Here is a 20,245-nt window from a genome sequence, read left to right as displayed (position 1 = left end):
CGACCCTAATGAGGATGAAGCGGCATAGAAAATGGATGGATGGATGGATAGATGAACCGATGGTTACAGATTTAAAGTATCTATTTTTTTTTTACTATTTTTATTATTTATAAGCATTTACCTACCTGTGAAATGATAGTCCCTTCTCGCGATTTTCACGAGTATCACCATTTGTGCAATTAATAGCAGCACAAGACGGCTTACTTGTTAGGCTTTCTTGTTTTGGGTGAAACAACATGGCGACTTCTATACTTCCGGTGGCTTCAGGCCTCCAATGCGCAGCAAGCGATTGGGGCCATTCCAGTAGTAGAGTTCAGTGGTTTAATCAATTAGCGAAGACGTAACGCCAGAACAATAGCACTAACACTGTATATTTATACGTCTTATCAGCAAGTGTCTATATTTTTTAACCTCGGCGACATTTTCTGCTGTGGTGTATCAGGAACTTAGACGCCTCGTGTTATGGGAGAACGACAGGCAGTCGAGCGGTGGGCTGTCAGCAACAATGTCCGAGTGAGAGGAGCCCACTGCGGCTCTGAGAGCTGATCGTTGATGTTGTTGCACAGGTAAGGACAAAGCAGTTGATACTGTGAGCAGTGAGATGGCGTTTGTTGTAGGTAATGACACTGCAGAACATTGCAGAAACATGGCCGATCAGGTAGGCGATAAGTAGCTTTACTAGCTAGCATGGCTAGGCTAAACAGCCAACCTAGCTGGAAATAACGCCACTTTCGTCAAGAGTTAGTTCAACAAGTGGCTTAAAAGTGAGTCGATACTCATAATTATAGATAAACAATGAAATCGCTTTGTCTTTCTGCTAAGCTAATGAGCTGTTGTCAAAAACATATGTAAGTCAAGTGGTTGGCTCACTTCACTGATGGGCTGAAGGCAGCACGGACTAACAGCAGGTGTCATGTATACATTAACCACTTCTTGTATGCACTCTAATGTTAACGTCATTTGTTCACAGATCAACCTAAATTTGAATCATGCCTGGAAAACTAAAAGCCAAAATTGTAGCAGGGCGCCACTTGCCTGTAATGGACAGAGCAAGTGACCTTACAGATGCTTTCGTAGAGGTAAGGAACAGTTGTTTGTTTTCCTGTGTTGCTACAATTATTTATAGTCTATACACTTCACTTTCTTTGCAGGTCAAGTTTGGAAACACAACATTCAAAACAGATGTATACCCCAAATCCCTTAATCCACAGTGGAACTCAGAATGGTTCAAATTTGAGGTAAAACGACTGTACTACAATTCATGGCTTTTAGCGGCTCCTTCTAATGGTGGAGTTGTGTCAAAACTTCTGCCTGTAAGCAACAAAGTTCAGGTTCACATGAGAGTTATTGAACATAATATTTGGACACGAACAATTTCAACGAAGTCTCAGAGATGCCAAAATAGTGTATTCAAAGTGTGTTAGCCTAATTGTAGCCTTGTTACTAGAGTTTAAAAGTGTGAAAGTGCAAGCCCTACTGGGAGCACGTAGTGTGTTTGTACCTTTAATGCTAATTAGGTGTGTTTGTCCACACCTGTCTTTGACAGTGTGTGGCTCCAAAAAGCGCTATTAAACACTTGATCCACGTTTTACAGACTGTATACACTGTAACACTGCGCTTGTACGGTGTAATAGATGCCGTATATCACATACAACAACGTAACAATAAGGAGTACTGCGCACAGTAGTAATGCACACAAACGTTAGCAACTCTAGCATAGCTTTGTGAGCTACAATAAAGTCACATTTTAGTAACAACATCACGCTATGTTAGCCTGTTCACTGAAGGATAACAAAGTCATCAAACTTATAGCTCTCATGTCTGTAACTGACTGAGTGATAGTTGGCAGAGCTCCAAGATTTACTTTCAGATGTGTAGCGAATAGGAATGTCTCGATCCGATCTTTAGGATTGGGCTCGGCTGCCAATCCGCTGTATTTTGAAGATCGGATAATATCGACTTCTGCCCTGAGATCGGGACTATTCGGTTGCCATAACACGTTCGTAACTGTGAGCCACATTCGACATGGTAGGTGTGGTAATGTGCCTAAAAGCTGGTTGACACTCATCTCCCGCCACCCGCAAGAAATGGAAAACGCAGCACCACCATGCAGACATGTCCATGGTGTATTGTGGTGAAGTTAGTTGCACGTTGGATGTCGGATATTCAGCTTCGTACCTACAGCCGTAGTTCCCCCTCACTTTGCCCAGACTGCTGTGCCATTGTGCAGGGAGTTTGCACGCAGTGGCGGAGCTACGTGTTAGCCGTGGCCACCTTTGGTCACTCTCCAGCCACCACACTGGCCATCTAGACTAGGGCTGGGCGATATATCAATATTTTTTAAATATTGATATTTACTTTAAGCACGATATCAAAACCAACCAGATCGTTGTTATCGATATAGATTAGATTTGCACTGTATCCCCCTCATCCCTGCATTCAGGAGGACGGAGGAGAGGCGGGGCAGAAGCCTCGTGAAGCGATAGCATCAGCAGTGGAAGAATTAGTCAGCAAGGAATAAGCGGTAGCTCAGTAATGTGGAGGTACTTGGAATTAATGGATTTTTTTTCACCACCTTAAAACAAACTCTAATACGAGGAATGTGGGCTGCTACGCGCTGTCTGCTGTGCTCCTGTTGTGTTCCTCATGAAAGGAACAGCAAAGTGGTGTGCTATTATAAAGAGGTGTCCTATCACATTGCTACGATATGGTTGCAGTTGCAACAGTGGAAAAAAACGGCCTTAAAAACCTGCTGAAAACGATGGGCTTGCGAGGTCCAGCGAGCTTCGCAGTCACAGTTATTTAGCACGACAAGCTCTACCACAAACACACATGGAAGTTAGACAAACAGTTGCTAAGCTTGATGCATTTGACAGGTTGGTGTTCCTGGCACAAAATAAGGCCATGCTTGTGTCTTCTAAAAATGTTTACCTAAAAAATACTACTGTTCAATTTAAAGTATTTTTGAGTTGCTGACATTTTAAAATTTCCTTTAAACTGGGCTCTCCTTCATTTTTTGTTCTTTTGTTATTAGCTGAGGATTTGAGCATAGCTAAAGGTTCGTGTCACAGGGTTCCACCGCTAGACCCTCAAAACAGTGAGGAAAAACAATGGCGAAGTCAAAACGGTAACTTTGAGGGTGTTTATTGTGCTCTCCATGTAGTGCAGGCAGTGAAAAAAGTGTTCAAGAATGTGGACAAAAGTGCAAAAATAGTAAGGAAAAAATATTTACCGCCACTTAATACTACCCTCTTGTATTCTACTGCCACACCGCTCCCACCTGCTTTGCTGCCAACTCTCCAACCTACCCCCACCCTGAATGATTGGTGGCAAAAGCCTTTTTATATATTCCAAGCCCCTCCCACCAGGCAAGGGAAAAAAAACACGATTAATCAATTACATAGTAAAAATAACACAAAAAAATGGTTATAAATTTGCAACTACAATTTGCAAAAATGTAAAAAAAACAATATCCAACGAAATTTCATTCTTACAACACCAATGAACCCGTATTTGGCCGTTAAATAAAATACAAAAATCCACCTGCTGGCGGAAGTGACGTCTCGGAAGTGCCGCCACAAAGGATGCCTTATCAGACGTCTGATGACGTGTGCATTGTTTGACTGCAATTGCCACGAACATGCTATGGTAAGTTTGAATGCTTTTTGCTTCTTTGTTGGAACCAGAAATGAATGCTATGGATGTAATGTGAGGCAGGCTGGAGTGTGCACCCTCGGTGTGCTCCCATGTCAATAAACTGAATGCGGGAACCGGAGTGGAGGTGTATGCATGTATGTGGTGCCATGTGTGTCACTCGCCGCCGATGACTGACCCACTCCGTCTCATTTTGGTATAAAAAAAAGATTATATTTGACTTTTTCTATATTTATTTCAAAACGAGAATGGCCTACTTCAGGGGTGGCGAACCCGCGGCTCTTTGCCCGTTTTCATGAAAGCATATAGAAGTTTAGTTCATTACGGTATTTGCGTGCGCACTTTGCTTGAGTTCATTACAGTAGTGTGCGCTTTGCTTGAATTTATTACAGTATTTTTGCTGGCATGCACATTGAATGAAAATAGCTTGAAGTTTCCCAGTCGGATTGCGATCTTTCAAGAAAATAATTTGTCAAATTCACTCACAAAATGGCAGGGAAAAAATGCACAGTTAAACGGAAATTTGTAGATGAACACATTTTTTGTTGAGCGCAATGGCAAGCTACTCGCCGTTTTGTTTCAGGCGTCTTTGTCGCATTTTAAAGCTTCAAATCTTCAACGACACTTCAGCTCACTGCACACCAACATCGACATGGAATTTCCAAAAGAGACTGAACTTTGCCGTCACATAAATCTGGCTGAGCAAAGGTATGTGTGTGAGGAGGGAATGATGTTCATGTATATGATGTGGCTCTTTGCAGTAACACAGTAAAAATGTGTCTCTTGGTCTCTGACTGGTTGGCCACCCGTGGCCTACTTTATTTTAGAGGGTATTTTTGGACTTCATGCAAGATTTTTTATGTGCATCTTAAAATTTCAAAAAAGAAAGTCTTTATTTTAATGAAACAACTTGACACACATGTTTGGCTTTGGTTTTGTCTAAACTCACTTTGCCTGAAAAATATTGCCATATCTATTGTATGTCAATATTCAACCTAAATATATCGGAATGTGAGTTTTGGTCCATATCGCCCAGCCCTTCAAAAGTGTCAGTTTGAGCTCCTCTTCTCTCAAATCTGGAGCAAACAACTCAAGAAGAGGAACGATTTGTCTCGTGTTTGGTGCTCATAAACACAGCCTAGAGACATATAAGTGTTATCACATAATTAAAAAGTAAATTTTGCATAGTGAAGGACCTTTTTCAGATTTATATTTCTGACCATGACTTTGAATGACATTTATGCTGCTTCTGTGGCTATTTAGGTTGATGATGAGGACCTGCAGGATGAGCCATTGCAGATCACAGTGTTGGACCATGACACTTACAGTGCAAACGACGCCATAGGGAAGGTTTACATCGACATTGACCCACTCCTGTGCAGTGAGGCCGCCTCTGTCATCTCCGGCTGGTTTCCCATCTATGATACTATCCATGGTACTTGAATGAACTCTATGTTCTCCAATGGCACATGAGTGTTATTCTAGATGGTACTATCTCTTATCATTATCATCCCCCCTCTGTGTTATTTGTTAGGTATCCGTGGGGAGATTAATGTCCTCGTCAAAGTGGAGCTCTTCAATGACTTAAACCGCTTTAGACAATCATCCTGTGGAGTCAAGTTCTTCTGCAGTGAGTTTGACAAACTGTCACCATCATAAAATGTTTATTGACAGTACAGGCAATTGGTAGGTAACATTTTAATGGGTGTATAAAATAAGTTAACATCTGTTAATATTAAGATGTAAAAAATTTACAATGTGAATTATTGTGTGACATTATGTGTGATGTACAAATTCCAAATTTGGGGGGACTTTAGAAGCATGTTTACACCCAAAGTTTGGTCAAATTCTGAATTTTCAGAGCATTTAGACATTAGACTGTAGACATTTCACTATATTCAGTAAGCTTGGGATTTGGTCCCATAAAAGGTAGATATACAGACTAAACCATAGGAAAACTTGAAACTTGCATTCCTGTCACTTCTGCATGGCAGCCACATCCATCCCTCGCTATTACCGGGCAGCGATGGTTCATGGCTTTGTGGAGGAGCTAGTAGTGAATGAAGATCCAGAGTATCAGTGGATTGACCGTATCAGAACTCCTCGAGCCTCCAATGAAGCTCGCCAGAGGCTCATCTCTCTAATGTCTGGTAGGGAAATAAATAAAGTGAAATGAAATCTTTGCTCCATTCCACTGTTAATGACATGTCTGTATCTGTCCAGGAGAGCTGCAGAGGAAGATAGGCCTCAAAGTACTAGAGATGGGGGGGAATGCTGTGGTGGGCTACTCGCAGTGTTTTGATCTGGAAGGAGAGTCTGGCTTGGTAGTGCGGGCCATAGGTACCGCCTGCACACTGGACAAACTCGGCTCTGGAGGCACGGGCAGCATCACCACCACCACCATCACCACCACACACATGCACCCTAACACAGCTCCTGCCTCCAATGCCTGCAATTCCCCTTCTAAGGATGGAAAGGAGTGAGTAGGAAAAGAGCATGACTATTATGTGCAAGTGTTGGAGTATTGAAGAGGTGCAAATGATAGTTGGCATGAGAGGCAGAGTGTGTGGGCAAAATGTATGTAATCTTTTCTGCTGTGTGTGTCTCAGTATTTAATCTGTTTTATCACCTGTATTGCATCTTGAAACTACCAGCACACAGCATCCTGAGACACACACATGTACAGTACAGTACACACATACACACACTACTATTTTCACGCACCTTCGCTTGTCTGCTCTTGCATGGCTTGCTGCTCTCTGCATGGTCTAGTGCTGCCTCTTAATAGTCAGTATGTAGCAAGAAAGTTCTGATCCACTCCCTGTGGTCTGCTGCTGCACTGTGTTGCATACTTGTGTGGCTTTGTGTGTCAGGGATGGAAACACTTCAGAAACATACATACACAAGGTATCTGTGGTGATGGAACAAGACCAATAAGCAAAGTGGTACCTACAAAGAATTCTACTGTACCTCCTTGGGTCTTGTCAGTGTAATGTTAGCCCTGTTTTGTTTACATCCCTGGCATGCATGTTCATGTGGTAGAGAGACGTCTCACTTGGCTTGCAGAGAGTATTAAAAACAAACCATCTCTTTGCTCGCACTTTTTCACTCAATTGCCAATGTTGTGTAGTAGGTTGTTGTGTGCCTATCTTTATTTCTTCCTCTCTGGCTGCACTGGGACTGACACAATTCTTACTGTGTCCAACAACCGGGCGCCTCTCTCCCTCTCTCTCTCTGCCTTCGTGCTGATTGGCCCAGGTCTCCCTTAGCCCACGGATGCCGCTCGACCCACAACAGCCCTGTGCATTCGGTGTGCAGCGCCCAGAGACTGTCGCAGAACTTCTCTGTCTCTGTTCCCACACTCATCTTCTCTGGTATGCAGAGGCAGGGAAGGACGTAAATGTAGGGATACTTGACACAATGTTCACATTTGAGCAAACATTTTATTATGTCTTTTCAACGGGCAGTACTATAAAAATGAAACATGGATACATTTGAGATTAGTCAGTGTACAGCTTGTATAGCAGTACTGTATACATTTACTATCCAGCTGGCAACACGAGTGTGCACATCTCAAAGTGCATACAAGTGTCCAGTTTGTGTAAATGTTTAGTGTGAACACGAGGGTCGGAGATTTCTCGTTTGGAGAAAAACTGTATCTCGAGAACAGGGCACAGGGTTTCCCCTGGGATTTTCTGAAGCTGTGGTGGTGAGCTGCATGGGGCTGCCGCCGCTGCGTCGTGCCTCTGCTGCGTCTACATTTTTTTTTATTGTGACAAATAACAATTTTTTATGACTTAGCAATTTATTAACTTATTTATTTAAAGTTTTTTAACAACCAACAGAACATGAACCGAGAACATTGCAAAACTGTTAATTTAATAGCAAAGTTGCTGAGAGCACTCAGTGTCCAATATGTCAAGCCTCCTTTTGTCACCTGACCTATTGAGTCCAATAGTACTATGTGACTAGTACAAAAGTACATTTTGTACAATTTGACACAAACCTAAATTTATTTTGTTGCGTGTTTTTAGGGTAAAACTAATACATGGGAAATGAATTGTTCAATACTATATTTTTTTTATTCAAAATAACCCAATTAACAAAATAAAATAATGTAAATATTTTTGTTATAGAAATGTGTGGTGTATAGAATATAAATTCAGAGTCCAGGGTTATGATAGCATGTATCCAAATTGCAGCATTATTAAAGCTACTTTGTTAAAGCTACGTTGACAAAAAGAAAGGAGAGGCGCGCTATTATTATGTGACTGTCAACATTTAATTGTAGTTTATTTACAAAGTACATCTCCACTCAGTGTGCTCATTGGTCATTAAATACAGGCGTCATGTTTGAATAGAACACTTATAAAACTACTAAGAGGTGAAGCGAATATTCTTTTGTGAACTACTCAACAGCTCATCAGCTGCGGAGCTACCGCTAGCATACGGGGTACCCGTTGGACACTGCTGTGATAGCAGCACAGTGTCTAAAACTGGACACACTACGTGTTTGTTAAACAACTTAGTCACACATCTGGTGTTTTTGAAGACAATCCATAAGTAACAACGATAACAAGAGAGCAAGATTGTTAAGTAAGTTAGCATGAATGTGATAGCCACTTCATGCTCGACCGTGATCCAGCTAGCGACCGCCAGCGAGGCAGTGCTAATGGGTACAAGAAGCCAGAAAGCATATATAGGCTTTACATGTGACAAGCTGTCGTCAATAGACTACACATTTTAGGTGCTATTTTTTTTGTTTGCACGATAATAAGGAACACAGTGAACATCAACACAAGACGCGGGTGCCGCGACATTATCAAAATAAAGCGCAGTGAAACATTTTTATATTTTAAATTGTTTTCAAACTAATTGTGTGTAAATAATAATCTTTATATGTGTCTATGTAGCGTATACATTCACACGATATATTAGTCAACATTGTTTTCAATTAAATTTTTAAGGTGCTCCAGCTGTTTTTTTTGTTTGGTTTTTTTACATGTAGAGGAAACGCTGGGGCAGCCAGAAGCCAATGTGGGAGGCGTTACTAGAAGCACATATTAAGTGCTTTAAGTAGTAGTCTAACCTGCCTTTGTGTTTGAGAGTCAGTGAGTAATGGCTGGCTGTTTAAACAGCCTCTTGCTGCTTGTTGATGTCAAAGCATAAGCTGTAGTAATTCTACAGTTGATCAACTTTACTTGAACGCGGTGACGTAGACGTCTGAAAGCTGTAAAAATCCTTCCACAATACAACCCGACCAACAGAGCAACATTTAAAAAAAATATAAAATATCTTTGAGCATCAATTTGTGGGACCATTAACATTTCAAAACGCACCTGTGTTGTTTTGTGACTCGGTTAAATAAAAAAAAAAAGTGTGTTTGTCTAGTCACATTTTTTCATTATTTTTTTTTATTAATATTAAAATATAGCCTTGTCTCATTCTCAAAGACCCAATCTTGTGCATCGCCTCGTCTCGTGAGTCGGGTGTCTCGTGACACCCCTAGTGCACCATTTTTATCCAGCACTGCCTTAATCATCTTGGGCATGGAATTCACCAGTGTTGCACAGTTGTTACTGCAATCCTTTTCCTCTAATCCATAAGGACGTTACAGAGCAAGTGGATGCTAGACATGTTGCGCTGCTCAACCTTACTTCCACTTGAAGATGGTGCCGTTTTGACATGTTTAGTTCGGGAGGCCGTCACGATTGAGTGGTTCGCTGGGTAAATACCTCCCCAGAGAAACATTCCTTCTTCTCACAGTGACAGCATTTCATTCACATTATGTAAAATTCCACGAGTTTGCACGTTTAACAGTAGATTCCATTTTTTATTGACCAATTCCGCGATTCCATTGGTGATTCAGTTAATGTGGAAATGATAAGGCCGTAATAATGGCTGTTTTTTTCTGTGTGATTTTCAGCGAATAGTAAATCTGTACTGCGGTACAATCTGTACACTGACTACTCTAAAGTAATGTTTCAGTAGTTGTTCCTTGAGAAGGTATACTGTTATAAAAATGCTTGCTGAAATGTGAGGGCTGTACTCACTTTTGTGAGACACTGTTTGAAGACAAGACTACATCTAAAGACTAAATACCAGCTTCATATCTCTCCTCCTGCCAAATGGGCCTTGAAGTGTGGGCAAATGAAAGTCCCAATTAGGTTTAGGTATCTTGCCACAATGTTAGGGTTCACTAATGGACACTGTCTGAGAGACTGGTGCACCTAATGTTGTGACTGCTGCATCTAAACCAGACTGGAACTCATTTGCAACATTTTGATACGGTCATTGAACCTTATTAGATGGTGCAAGTGCACCCAATGATGTGTCTGGGAGTGTACATGGTTGCTGCATTAAGAGTCCTGAGAAGAGTCTCTGTTGCCTCTTGATGGTCGTGTGACCTGTGCTTCACTCCACTGGGACACATGCTTCAGTTGTCCTCTGTTTGGATCTGACCTACTTTTGTTTCGTTGCTTTTTTTTTTAGTTCTGTGTGTGCGCCTTAGTTTCTGTATGTTTGTGTTTCTTGATCTTTTTCTTTTATGCTTTTCGTGCTTGCTGTTTTCATTCTCCAGCCATATGTAGCACCTCAAACACACCTCCCGCAAAACAAACATAGCATAACACATAACAAAAGTAACTTTCTTATTTGAATTGTTTACTCATGCAAATAAGTTACACACACACACACACACACACACACACACACACACAGGGTGAGGTTATGACTGATGTGTGTGTGTATATATATTCTCCCGCCAGGCCGGTATTTGGTGAGGACCTTGCCTCGTCATCCGGCCCGCCTATCCCTTTCAAAGCCCTCCCCACCTCCTCTTCCTCTCCTCCCCCCTTCTCTCCTTCCAAGCCATGCAGCCGCCAGTCCTCATCATCAGACACAGACCTCAGTTTGACGCCCAAGACGGGTAAGCACATAAGGTCCCCCCCCAACCCCTGCATATGCCTCCCTTTCCCATCCAGCCCTCCTCCAACACTACACTGAGGTGCTTCTCTGGTGTTTTCTTTAATTGTATTTATTCATGTGATTATTATTATTTCTTTTTATTATTTATGCTCATATATTATTTTGTCATGAGGTCCATCTTCTGTTCTGTGCCATTGTGTCTTCTTCATTAGCTTGAGATAATGTGGAAATGAAGTGTGTGCTTATAATGATTAAGAGACACAAGCTTCATATGCATTAGTTCTGTCCCAGTCTGTTGTGGTGTTTACAGAAGCAGTGTCTTACATGGGGCTGTTATTGATCTTAGATTTTTTAGCATTACTTATTGTTTGGTTAGTGCGGTTATACCCTGTTGGTTGTAAATACATTTTAATTAAACTCTTCTTAAATGTCATAAAACTGGAGAACTCTTGCTCCTTTTCCACTGCATAGTACACATTTGCTGCTTTTCCAATGTCCAAACCAGATACTACTACTGTAAAAGCAGATACTCTTGTGATACTACCGTCAGGTAGTATACTACCTCATATATTATAGACCACAATAAACAATTTGTTGGAATTCATTGTGTCTTACAGCAATTGAGGCTTAATTCAATGTACTACAACCAGCAGAAGCAAACTAATTTGTGGCCTGAAGAAGAACAACATGAGGATGATGATGATGATGATGATAAGAAGTTGAGCTACATTCCCTATGGCATATCTCCGGTCTGTTGTTGTTGTTTTTTTTAGTGTGTCTTCTGGCTGATGCACCATGGTTTTCTCAGTTCTGCTTTTGTGGGTAGGCAACTGGACTAATCCGGTACTATGCAGTAGAAAAGCAGCATATGTTACTTATCAGTCAGGAGGGAGCCCACCTTCCTCTTGTCCTCCTATTTCTTTACTTTATTCTTTTCTCTCTGTTCCTGTCTCTCATCATTTCCTTTCAGGATCTTTTAAAAATATTTTTACCTCCACATTGTTCTGCATTATCCCTTCTCTAAACACTTTCAATATGACTTCCTGCTGGTTAGAAGTGCCCCTGCCTGTGAGGCACAGGCCCGGCATCTTCCTCTGCCCCAGCTCACCTGTGCTCTCCATGGACACTCTGTTTTTCTCTGGTTCTGGCTCATTGGGCGGTGGTCCTGGATGTGTCCCCAGAGCCACCGCCATACCACCTCCCACCACCACCCACTCAGACTCTGCCTTGCTGAGAAAGAGCGTGTCCTTCACTGAGGACTTCCTACTGGCAGCCTCGGGTACAGCTTGGCTGCTGTGTTATTTGTCACATTACAGGATCTCAGTAACAGCGCAGTGCGAGTGACTCTGATGTAACTCATCTTGTCTCTGCGCATAAATAGCTGCACACTCACCATTAATTCAGCAAGCACTGTCTAACATCTCAGTTGCATATGAAACAAACAGGGGAGAGTCTATTATCCCAGCATGCAGCGTGGTGTTTGTTGCCCCTAACCTTTGTCTGATCATGTGAAGACTTTATGAAGGCTGGTATGAGAGTGAACACGGAGCTGGTATCCTTAGTCTTGTATATTTAACACAGTTGCTTGGACTTGTCCATTGATGTGAATGGGTCCTCTCCCTTGCAAGCAACAAGTGATGCCAGAATGTCTTCTGTGTGACCAGGAATGGGCAGTGGGGGCAGTGCCGGCAAGGAGGCGGGACCCCTGAAGACTCTGCTTAGACAGCAGACACAGACAGCTCTCGAGCAGAGGGTAGGATGACTTGTCACACTCACAAAAACAGGTGGAAACACAAATTGATAGTTTGACTTAACATACTCACATTTGCTGCGAGAACACACTGGAAGCCTGATTTGTAAAAGAAAAGGCTGTGTTTTAGCATCAGATGTATGCATGAAGAGCCAAACGACTAGCCAGTCTGATGAATGTTTTACTGGAAGTAGGTCTGTGCAAATACAAACCATGTTCCCTTTTCTGTCCTCTCGACTACTTGTGCTACCTACACAGGGAGCCTCCTCCTCTGGGTTATTGTTAAACGCCATGGTATGTCGCGCCTGTGTCACTTTCTCTTTATATCCATACCTCCCATAACAGACCAGTTGATGGATACCACCACCATTCCAAACCTGTCCCCTGCTTGCTGTGTGTGTGAGTCTACTTGTGGGACCTTTGCTTTGCTCTGAAAGACTCACACACATAGCTGGGCGGCTGGAAAGGAAGTTGTGTGGTCTTCAGATTTGAAAGGGTGTGTGACTCCCTTTTGAAATCCCCTGTCAATATTTTCCTCCTTTCCTTTGCGTCTATTTTTCCCCGCAAGCTTTGTCTCTAGACAGGTATGAGCACGCTCACCTTATCATTTCATTCTTGCCTGTCAGCTCAGAATGGGGAGGACTTTTCAGTCGCAGTAGTGTCCATTTTTTACAATGGATTTTAGGAAAATTGATAATTAATTCCTGTCCAAATCCTATTTGCCAAACATTCATGTTTTTTTTTTTTTTTTTAATTAGGATCATCAATTCAATCTTGAATGAATACCAAGAGGCTAAATAGATGCTTGGGTATTTCAAACTATTGTTGTAACGAAAAACATGGATTTGCATAACATTATGTGATCGGATGAAGAGGACCAGTGATACTCTTGAAGTACAGTGAAGCATGAATTATGGAGGGAACACTGCAAATCTAATGCATTTACAGTGAAACGTGTGAGGGCGAACCACAGGATTATTCAAAATTATTTATTAGGAATAATAATAATCTGTTCCAAAGTTAAAAGTAAAATGTCTAAATATTTTATCTGTAGAAGCAGTGTTACAAATTGTTCCATTTAGACGTTCCACTGTACATTGATTTTAAATGAATTGAATTCATCATTGGCTTAGCAATGGATTTTAGGTGCACTTTTATTAACTTTTTATTACAGTCCCTTCAGGATGTATCTGAAATGTTGTTGAGGAATGAACAAGGAATGAAGCAACCGGGGAATTTGCATGGGGGGCAGTACACCACTTGTTGCATGATGGCACGTGCCTAACCTAAATGGATTCATCCAATATGATGTAGGTTTTCGCCCGCTGTGTTTTTACCCATTTACTGTGTTTTTTTACAGTGAAGATGCGTAGCTTTGGATGTCAAATTTCACATGTGATGAATGTGTCACATCTGAAACCTGACTAGAAACGTACATTATTTACACTTGCTAGCAGAGCTGTGCCTTTGCAATGATAAACAGCCATTCTATTGGATCTTATTAGAGTTTAGAAACATATGGTTCAAAATAATTATGTTTTCCTCTGCTGGTAAGTGACCTGGCTGTTTTTTGTGTCCAGGAATTCCCCTTCTTCACTTTGACGTCTTTCCCACCTGGGTTTCTGGTACATGTCGGTGGAGTGGTCAGCGCTCGCTCAGTCAAACTACTGGACCGCATACACAACCCTGGTGAGTTCATGAACACAACAATTTTCCCACTTCTAGCTTGTCAATTGTCTACTGAAACTAAATTATTTGGACTTATTGAGTCAATGTCTGGTCTTGTCTTTGTTGAATAGATTTTCTATGTATCTCTAAAGTAACTTGAGAATGATTCATTCATCCTAAACAGGTGAAAGATGTTTCTGCTGCTCTTTAGTTGGTAGCATTATATTGTACAGACAGCAAAGGCGAGCATCCCCTGTTCAGTTTGGAAACTTTCACCTTGTGGGTTGTTGTATAACAAATTGTTTATGCTGGCCATGGGATAACTCGGTGTGTGTGCGCTTGCCTGCCATGTTATTGTGTGTGATGATTTATGGAGTTGAGGTGCTGGAGTGGTGCATGGCTGCAATTAGCTGCCTGCTGCTGCTGCTTCTGTCTGGTGTTTTTGGCTGCAGCGGCATTGCAGTGAGCTGCTGAATTGTCTTTTACCTATTAGTGACCTAAAGGTGTCCAGTGGATGTATCTATGTCCAAATTCTAAAGCTTTAGAGGACTTCAATAACCCTACTAGCAGGTTACTTGGTCATTTGTTATGTCAATAAGACCAGTAGACCTTTTAATAAACATTGTATGTACTGTATGTATTTAGTTCTAATGACTGGGTTAGGACAAATATGCAATTTCCTCTAAGCTGTATAAATATATGTGATTGTGAACTTGTAGTTAACTTGTAGTTAGAATGGTTTGGAGGCAAAACATTTTCTCACCAATTTCACAAATGCTCTAATTATACTTGGGGTGCACATTTACTTAATTAGGGCCCTATGATTTTAAATATTTGGAATTAGCCAATAAAAACGGAATCTACTGTTAAACACGGAATCTCGCAGTAAATTATGTAATGGGAATTAACTCTGTCGTTGTTAGAAGGAACGTTTGTGTGGGGAAATACTTCCCCAGCGGACCACTCAATCGTGGCATCATCTCCTCAGAAACACTAGCGTGCCCCCTATCGAACTAAAGATTTCGAAGCGACTACCTGAAACATTGGCCAAGTTGGTAAAAAAAAAACTTTGAAACTCATCTCCATAATCGTCACCAAACGTGATAGGAAACTGGCTGGGTTAGCTTAGTTTAGCAGAGCATGCTGGTGCGGTTGTGTGTGTGCGACTCAGGCTGTATGTGTGTTTACACCTGGGGTCACCAACGTTTTTCCTTGTGAGAGCTACTTTTACAAAATGAAAATGGCCAAGAGCTACTCATTTTTGTAACATTTATTTTCACAGCTTATTTTAAACCCAAACAAAGCGAATATGCTTGTTTTACCAGAACATTAACAAAATGCTGGTGTCCACAACTCACATTTTGTATTTCAGAATGCATTTCTTTCTACTGTTCTTTCATTATTAACTGAAAACCTGAATGAAAAGCAGGCTTGCGGGCACCTCATGTGGTCGTGGGGGCCCGCGGGCACCACGTTGGTGACCCCTGGTTTACACCATGTTGTGTTGTGTTTGTGATTGGAATTGCATCAGCAGCACGGATACAGTTTGAGGATTTTGCAGCAATATTTGCAGAGGCTGACATCCCATTAGAAAAGTTAGTGAAGCTAAATCCGTTTCCGAAATACTGCACAAGTTGTCTAATGATATATGGAATCAATAAATGTAAAGATTTTTGCATTTAATTAACGTACATTTTATTGACTGACACAAAAAGCACACGCTCTGGTGGTAAAATAAGCGTAAAAGGTAAAAATTTAAACGAAAAAAGCTTAATTTTTTTACTTTCATAATGTCGTGCAAGAGAAAGTGTAAAGGAAACCATACCTCTCTTGACTACATGGTTATTTTATTAACAAGTATATTGCACAACACAGCAGCAACAGAACCAATGTTGTAATAGCGGTAAACTGGCAAACTGCTCAGCCAGCATAAATGTCACCATGATAAGTTCATTGTAAACAAAAGTACAGCAAGTGTAACATGCATGAGTTTCACACCAACAGATGAGTAGCACAACCAGCATTTTAAAGTGCACATAGAGGTAAATAAAGCTGCTGTTTGCTGACCACTCATGAAACCTCAAATGCAGTTACTGCCATCTCGTGGGGTTGAGGCTAAGTTAAGTGAACTGGCAGTTAATTCAATAGGGGGTTAATGAGAATTTACAATACGCATCATTTGTACACTTGGTAACTTCATTATTTGCAAGTAGTGGTGTTTTTAAACAATGATGACTTATTTCAGAATTGTCCTGTTTACTGTAATTTACAGCTCTGCTTGCAGTGAAATTAGGAAAAGTCAGACTGATCGTTTTGTAACTGGTGGTGAAAAGTGTAGTTTTTCTCTTTGGCTTGTCAATTTGAGATTGTTGTTAATTTTGCATTAGATGCACTGTGAACTAGCGCTGCCTGTTATTGTCTTGTGTACATGGAGTGCTGCTGTTGTGTGTTAGTTTGTCTCTTCTTCTCTGTTTCTCTCTCTCTCTCTCTCTCTCTCTCTCTCTCTCTCTCTCTCTCTCTCTCTCTCCTGTACTAACGGTGTGTTCTGGCCCAGCCTTGGGTAACACGCGCTCATACAAACTGCTTGACTGGAATAGTGTCACGGCAGGTATTTCCCCCCTTTTACTGCTCTCACCCACAGGAGTGCTGGCAGCTCAGTGAGGTGGATGAGGCCTCTTATAATGTAGAACTGAATACACACAATGTTGGATCCAATTGTCCAAAAACAAATAAAACTCAGTGAGCTGTCATTCTCCTCTCTCTTATCTGTGTGAATGTGCGTGTGAAGCTGAGTTGTGCTGTACGCTCACCCCACCCCACCCAGCCTGGCCTGGCAAATCCTTTCGCAACCCACACTCACCCTATCCCACCTGGCTCATCCCGATGCAGCTCTTCCTCAATGTTGGCACTGTTGTAACGCTTTTCCTGAAGCTGCATTGCGCACCAACCTGCCTTGACCCCCGGATGAGGTTTAGGTGGTTGGCTTTGTGACTAAGAGCCACTGACCAGGCATGCGCACTCCTAATCCTTACTCACCGGGCCGTATTCATAAAGAAAGAGATGAGGAAGGGGTGGATGCATTGCCTTATTTGACAACTTAGGAAAATTTTTAAAAAGAATGATGGGGATGGAAAGATGTGAGACTGGTGAATGAATATGGCCCTTCTCTGCCCATAAGCGTGCACATGGTCATGAGTGTGCACGCTGTTGCCTGTGTTGACATTCTGCTTCTGGTTGGAGGAAGCTGCTCATGGGCCCGGATGCTTGACTATCAGTCATCATTTTTCATTTCTTCACTTCATCTTGAATTCTTTTTACCCTACTCACACACAGATACATTCCCATCTTGCTGAATTTCTCTCCCAGCGTCAGCATGTCGGCCCCCTCCCAAAGTGTCACAGGGTGCGGCTCAATACTCAAATGTAGCTTCCTTTTTGTTATTACGTTGTTATTGTGTTACATATTATTATATGTGAGCTATTTGAAACATTGTCAACAATGAAGATCTTTGGAATAATCACATTTAAAAAAAGAAAAACTGGAGCAAAGCCTCATGAGACTATTGAAACACACCCATATATGATGAAGGCGTAATTGTTTCTTTTTTTTGTCTTATTTTCACTAGTGTTGGACATAATCTTCAGCCAAGTATTTCATACTTTAATACCTCCTTTTATTTCATTGTGGCTGATTAAAGAGTGAGAGAGGGAGAGAGAGAGAGAGAGAGATGAGAAATGTGGTTTTATATGAAACATTTCTTCCATTGTTATAGATATTAAATAATGTTTATTTAAAACTCTGTGTCCACACTTGTAAATAGAGGTAATCGCTTCATTGACTTTGCCTTCATCATCATCATCATCAACATCATCTTCATACGAGTTGCCATAAATCATCTTTGTTTTACAAAATGATCATTCATTTTGGCCTGCTTTGAAACACAGTGGTACTCCACAAATAACCAGAAAATACAACCTGCACTATATTTGCTGCCTGTTTATTTTCTGGAGCTCTGGGAAGATATTTGTCAAATATAATGGCATGTTTTGTTTCTTTTTATTAGCAATATTGCTTTTTTTTTTACACTTAGGTTTAATTGTAACTTCTTGTATAGAAACATTAAGTCCAATGAGTGTGTTTTTGATGCTTCATCCAATAATAATAATGGAGGATGTTATTTGATTGGGCATGATGTGTTTTTTGCAGATGAGCCTGAGACCCGTGATGCCTGGTGGGAGGAGATACGACAGGAGATCAAGTCACATGCCAAAGCTCTCGGTTGTCACGCTGTTGTTGGATACAGCGAGAGCACCAGCATCTGGTATGGACTTCTGTTTACACTTTTCTCTTCATTAGAGCACTGTGTTTTCTGCAAAAATTATTTTGTAAATGTAGCCTGTTCCATCATATAGTAGCAGGGCATGCTTACTGACTCAACTGCAGACAGTACCAGGGGTCTGTCTCTTTGTGAGCGGACATCAAATCATTCTTTAGTATTTTGCTCATCCCTAATTTTTTTTATTTATTCATTTTATTTATTTTTGATGTCTTTTCTTTTTGCATCTTTTCCTTGGCATACAACAGTGGGTTTTTTTTGTAAACTCCACCATAAACATCAGCTTTATAGACGCCATGTCTGTTCTGCAGGCAATGTGTGTTGTGGTAAAGATGTCTACCACCTCCACATGATGGTGTCACACATTGTAAAGGTAATTACAGCCACCTAGCTGCAGCAAAAAACAGCATTTTATTTAAGGTCTTGTGCTGATTTGTTCACATGGACAATAGACCTGATGATAATTGTCACAGCATCAATTAGAGTGAAGATCACTATGAAGAAACGCATTATTCATGTGTGAGCAAACCAGGAAATGAGCTTCTCATCTGAAGCACACGGAACCTTTTTCAATTGTGTCTGTTAATATACTGTGTTTTCCTCCTCTTTCTTTCTCTCCCTTACTGCAGCGAGGAGGTTTGTATCCTGTCAGCGTCTGGTACAGCAGCCATCTTGAATCCTCGCTACATGCGCGAAGGCTGTTTGGACATTGGAAGCACGGAACACAGGTTGTCTCCATCCAGAGATTGGCATGTACACTCATCAGCCACAATATTAGATACACCTGCCCAATATAATGAGATTTACAACTCTCAACAGGGGCCGCACGGTGGCCTAGTGGTTAGCATGTTGGCCACACAGTCAGAACCTGGATTCGAATCTCTGTTGGGCATGTCTGTGTGGAGTTTGCATGTTCTCCCCGTGCGTGCGTGGTACTCCGGTACTTCAGTTTCCTCCCACATTCCAAAAACATGCATGTTAGGTTATTTGGCGAATTCTAAATTGTTCATAGGTATGAATGTGAGTGTGAATGGTGCCCTGCGATTAGCTGGCGACCAGCCCAGGGTGTACCCCACCTCTCGCCTGAAGTCAGCTGGGATAGGCTCCAGCATACCCCCGCGACCCTAATGAGGATAAGCGGCATAGAAAATGAATGGATGGAACTCTCAGCAGATTATGCAGGTTTACCTTATAAAGTGACCGGTGAGTGTAAATACACAGTTTGCACTACAGTAGTTGGAATGAGTTGTCTGGTCTGACACCAGATTGCATCTTCCAGGTTTGAGGAGCCTTCTCCCCCAAGTTGTGGCTTCTGTCACATACCGTACGATGAGTTCAACATGCCCTTTCCTGCCCAGCTCACCTATTGTTACCTCTGCAGACGACAAAAGGTCTCAAGTGCATTATTGTTTTCCAATGACTCACGAAAGTTGTTTTGTGGGAAACGTAGTTAATTAGTCGCTATAATTGGTCTTGTTTTTGCAAGGTCCCTGATGTTCTGTTCACAACAATTGACTTGCCACCAGAAGCAGCTGTCACAGGGAAAGGATGTCTCATTCAGGCCAGGTACAATGCATCAGTTAGATGAAGACTAGTAGGAAGTACATCCACTAAAGCAGGTAAATGCATGTTTGCAGACTGTGCCGCCTGAAAAAGAGAGCCCAGGGGGAAGTCAATGCAACGGCCATCTCCAACCTGCTTCCTTTTATGGAATACGAACTGCACACTCAGTTGATGAACAAATTGAAGCTGCGTAACATGAACGCTCTGTTTGGCCTTCACATTCAGATCAGTGTTGGCGAGAACATGCTGCTGGGTCTAGCTGTAGGTCCACATTTTTTTATTAATAATGTAAGCCAGTGATTTGCATGCTGGCAGCATCGAGGTGTTTAAAAATGTGTGTGCGTGTG

The 20,245-nt window shown here is 41.6% G+C and overlaps 1 protein-coding gene across 18 annotated transcripts in view; it reads left to right on the top strand.

Moving 5' to 3' along the window:
* The first annotated feature begins 252 nt into the window (after positions 1 to 252).
* c2cd5 (C2 calcium dependent domain containing 5) overlaps positions 253 to 20,245 on the top strand; it is a 36,548-nt gene continuing 16,555 nt past the window's right edge. For 4 of the 18 annotated variants that reach the window (XM_054776064.1, XM_054776069.1, XM_054776059.1 and 1 more), the window contains exons 1-17: positions 254 to 566; positions 971 to 1,079; positions 1,152 to 1,238; positions 4,918 to 5,089; positions 5,189 to 5,284; positions 5,649 to 5,804; positions 5,878 to 6,133; positions 10,422 to 10,582; positions 12,246 to 12,334; positions 12,590 to 12,625; positions 13,912 to 14,020; positions 16,554 to 16,607; positions 18,206 to 18,320; positions 18,965 to 19,063; positions 19,615 to 19,726; positions 19,822 to 19,901; positions 19,973 to 20,159. In XM_054776064.1, the coding sequence (XP_054632039.1) occupies positions 990 to 1,079; positions 1,152 to 1,238; positions 4,918 to 5,089; positions 5,189 to 5,284; positions 5,649 to 5,804; positions 5,878 to 6,133; positions 10,422 to 10,582; positions 12,246 to 12,334; positions 12,590 to 12,625; positions 13,912 to 14,020; positions 16,554 to 16,607; positions 18,206 to 18,320; positions 18,965 to 19,063; positions 19,615 to 19,726; positions 19,822 to 19,901; positions 19,973 to 20,159 (1,899 nt within the window). In that variant the 5' untranslated portion in view covers positions 254 to 566; positions 971 to 989. The other 14 variants (XM_054776070.1, XM_054776061.1, XM_054776075.1 and 11 more) reach the window with 11 other exon arrangements.

This window comes from Dunckerocampus dactyliophorus, chromosome 5 (genome assembly GCF_027744805.1).
Source record: "Dunckerocampus dactyliophorus isolate RoL2022-P2 chromosome 5, RoL_Ddac_1.1, whole genome shotgun sequence".
NCBI lineage: Eukaryota > Metazoa > Chordata > Actinopteri > Syngnathiformes > Syngnathidae > Dunckerocampus > Dunckerocampus dactyliophorus.
Note: the sequence above shows the minus strand (reverse complement) of the source record. Positions and strands in the feature narration are given on the sequence as shown.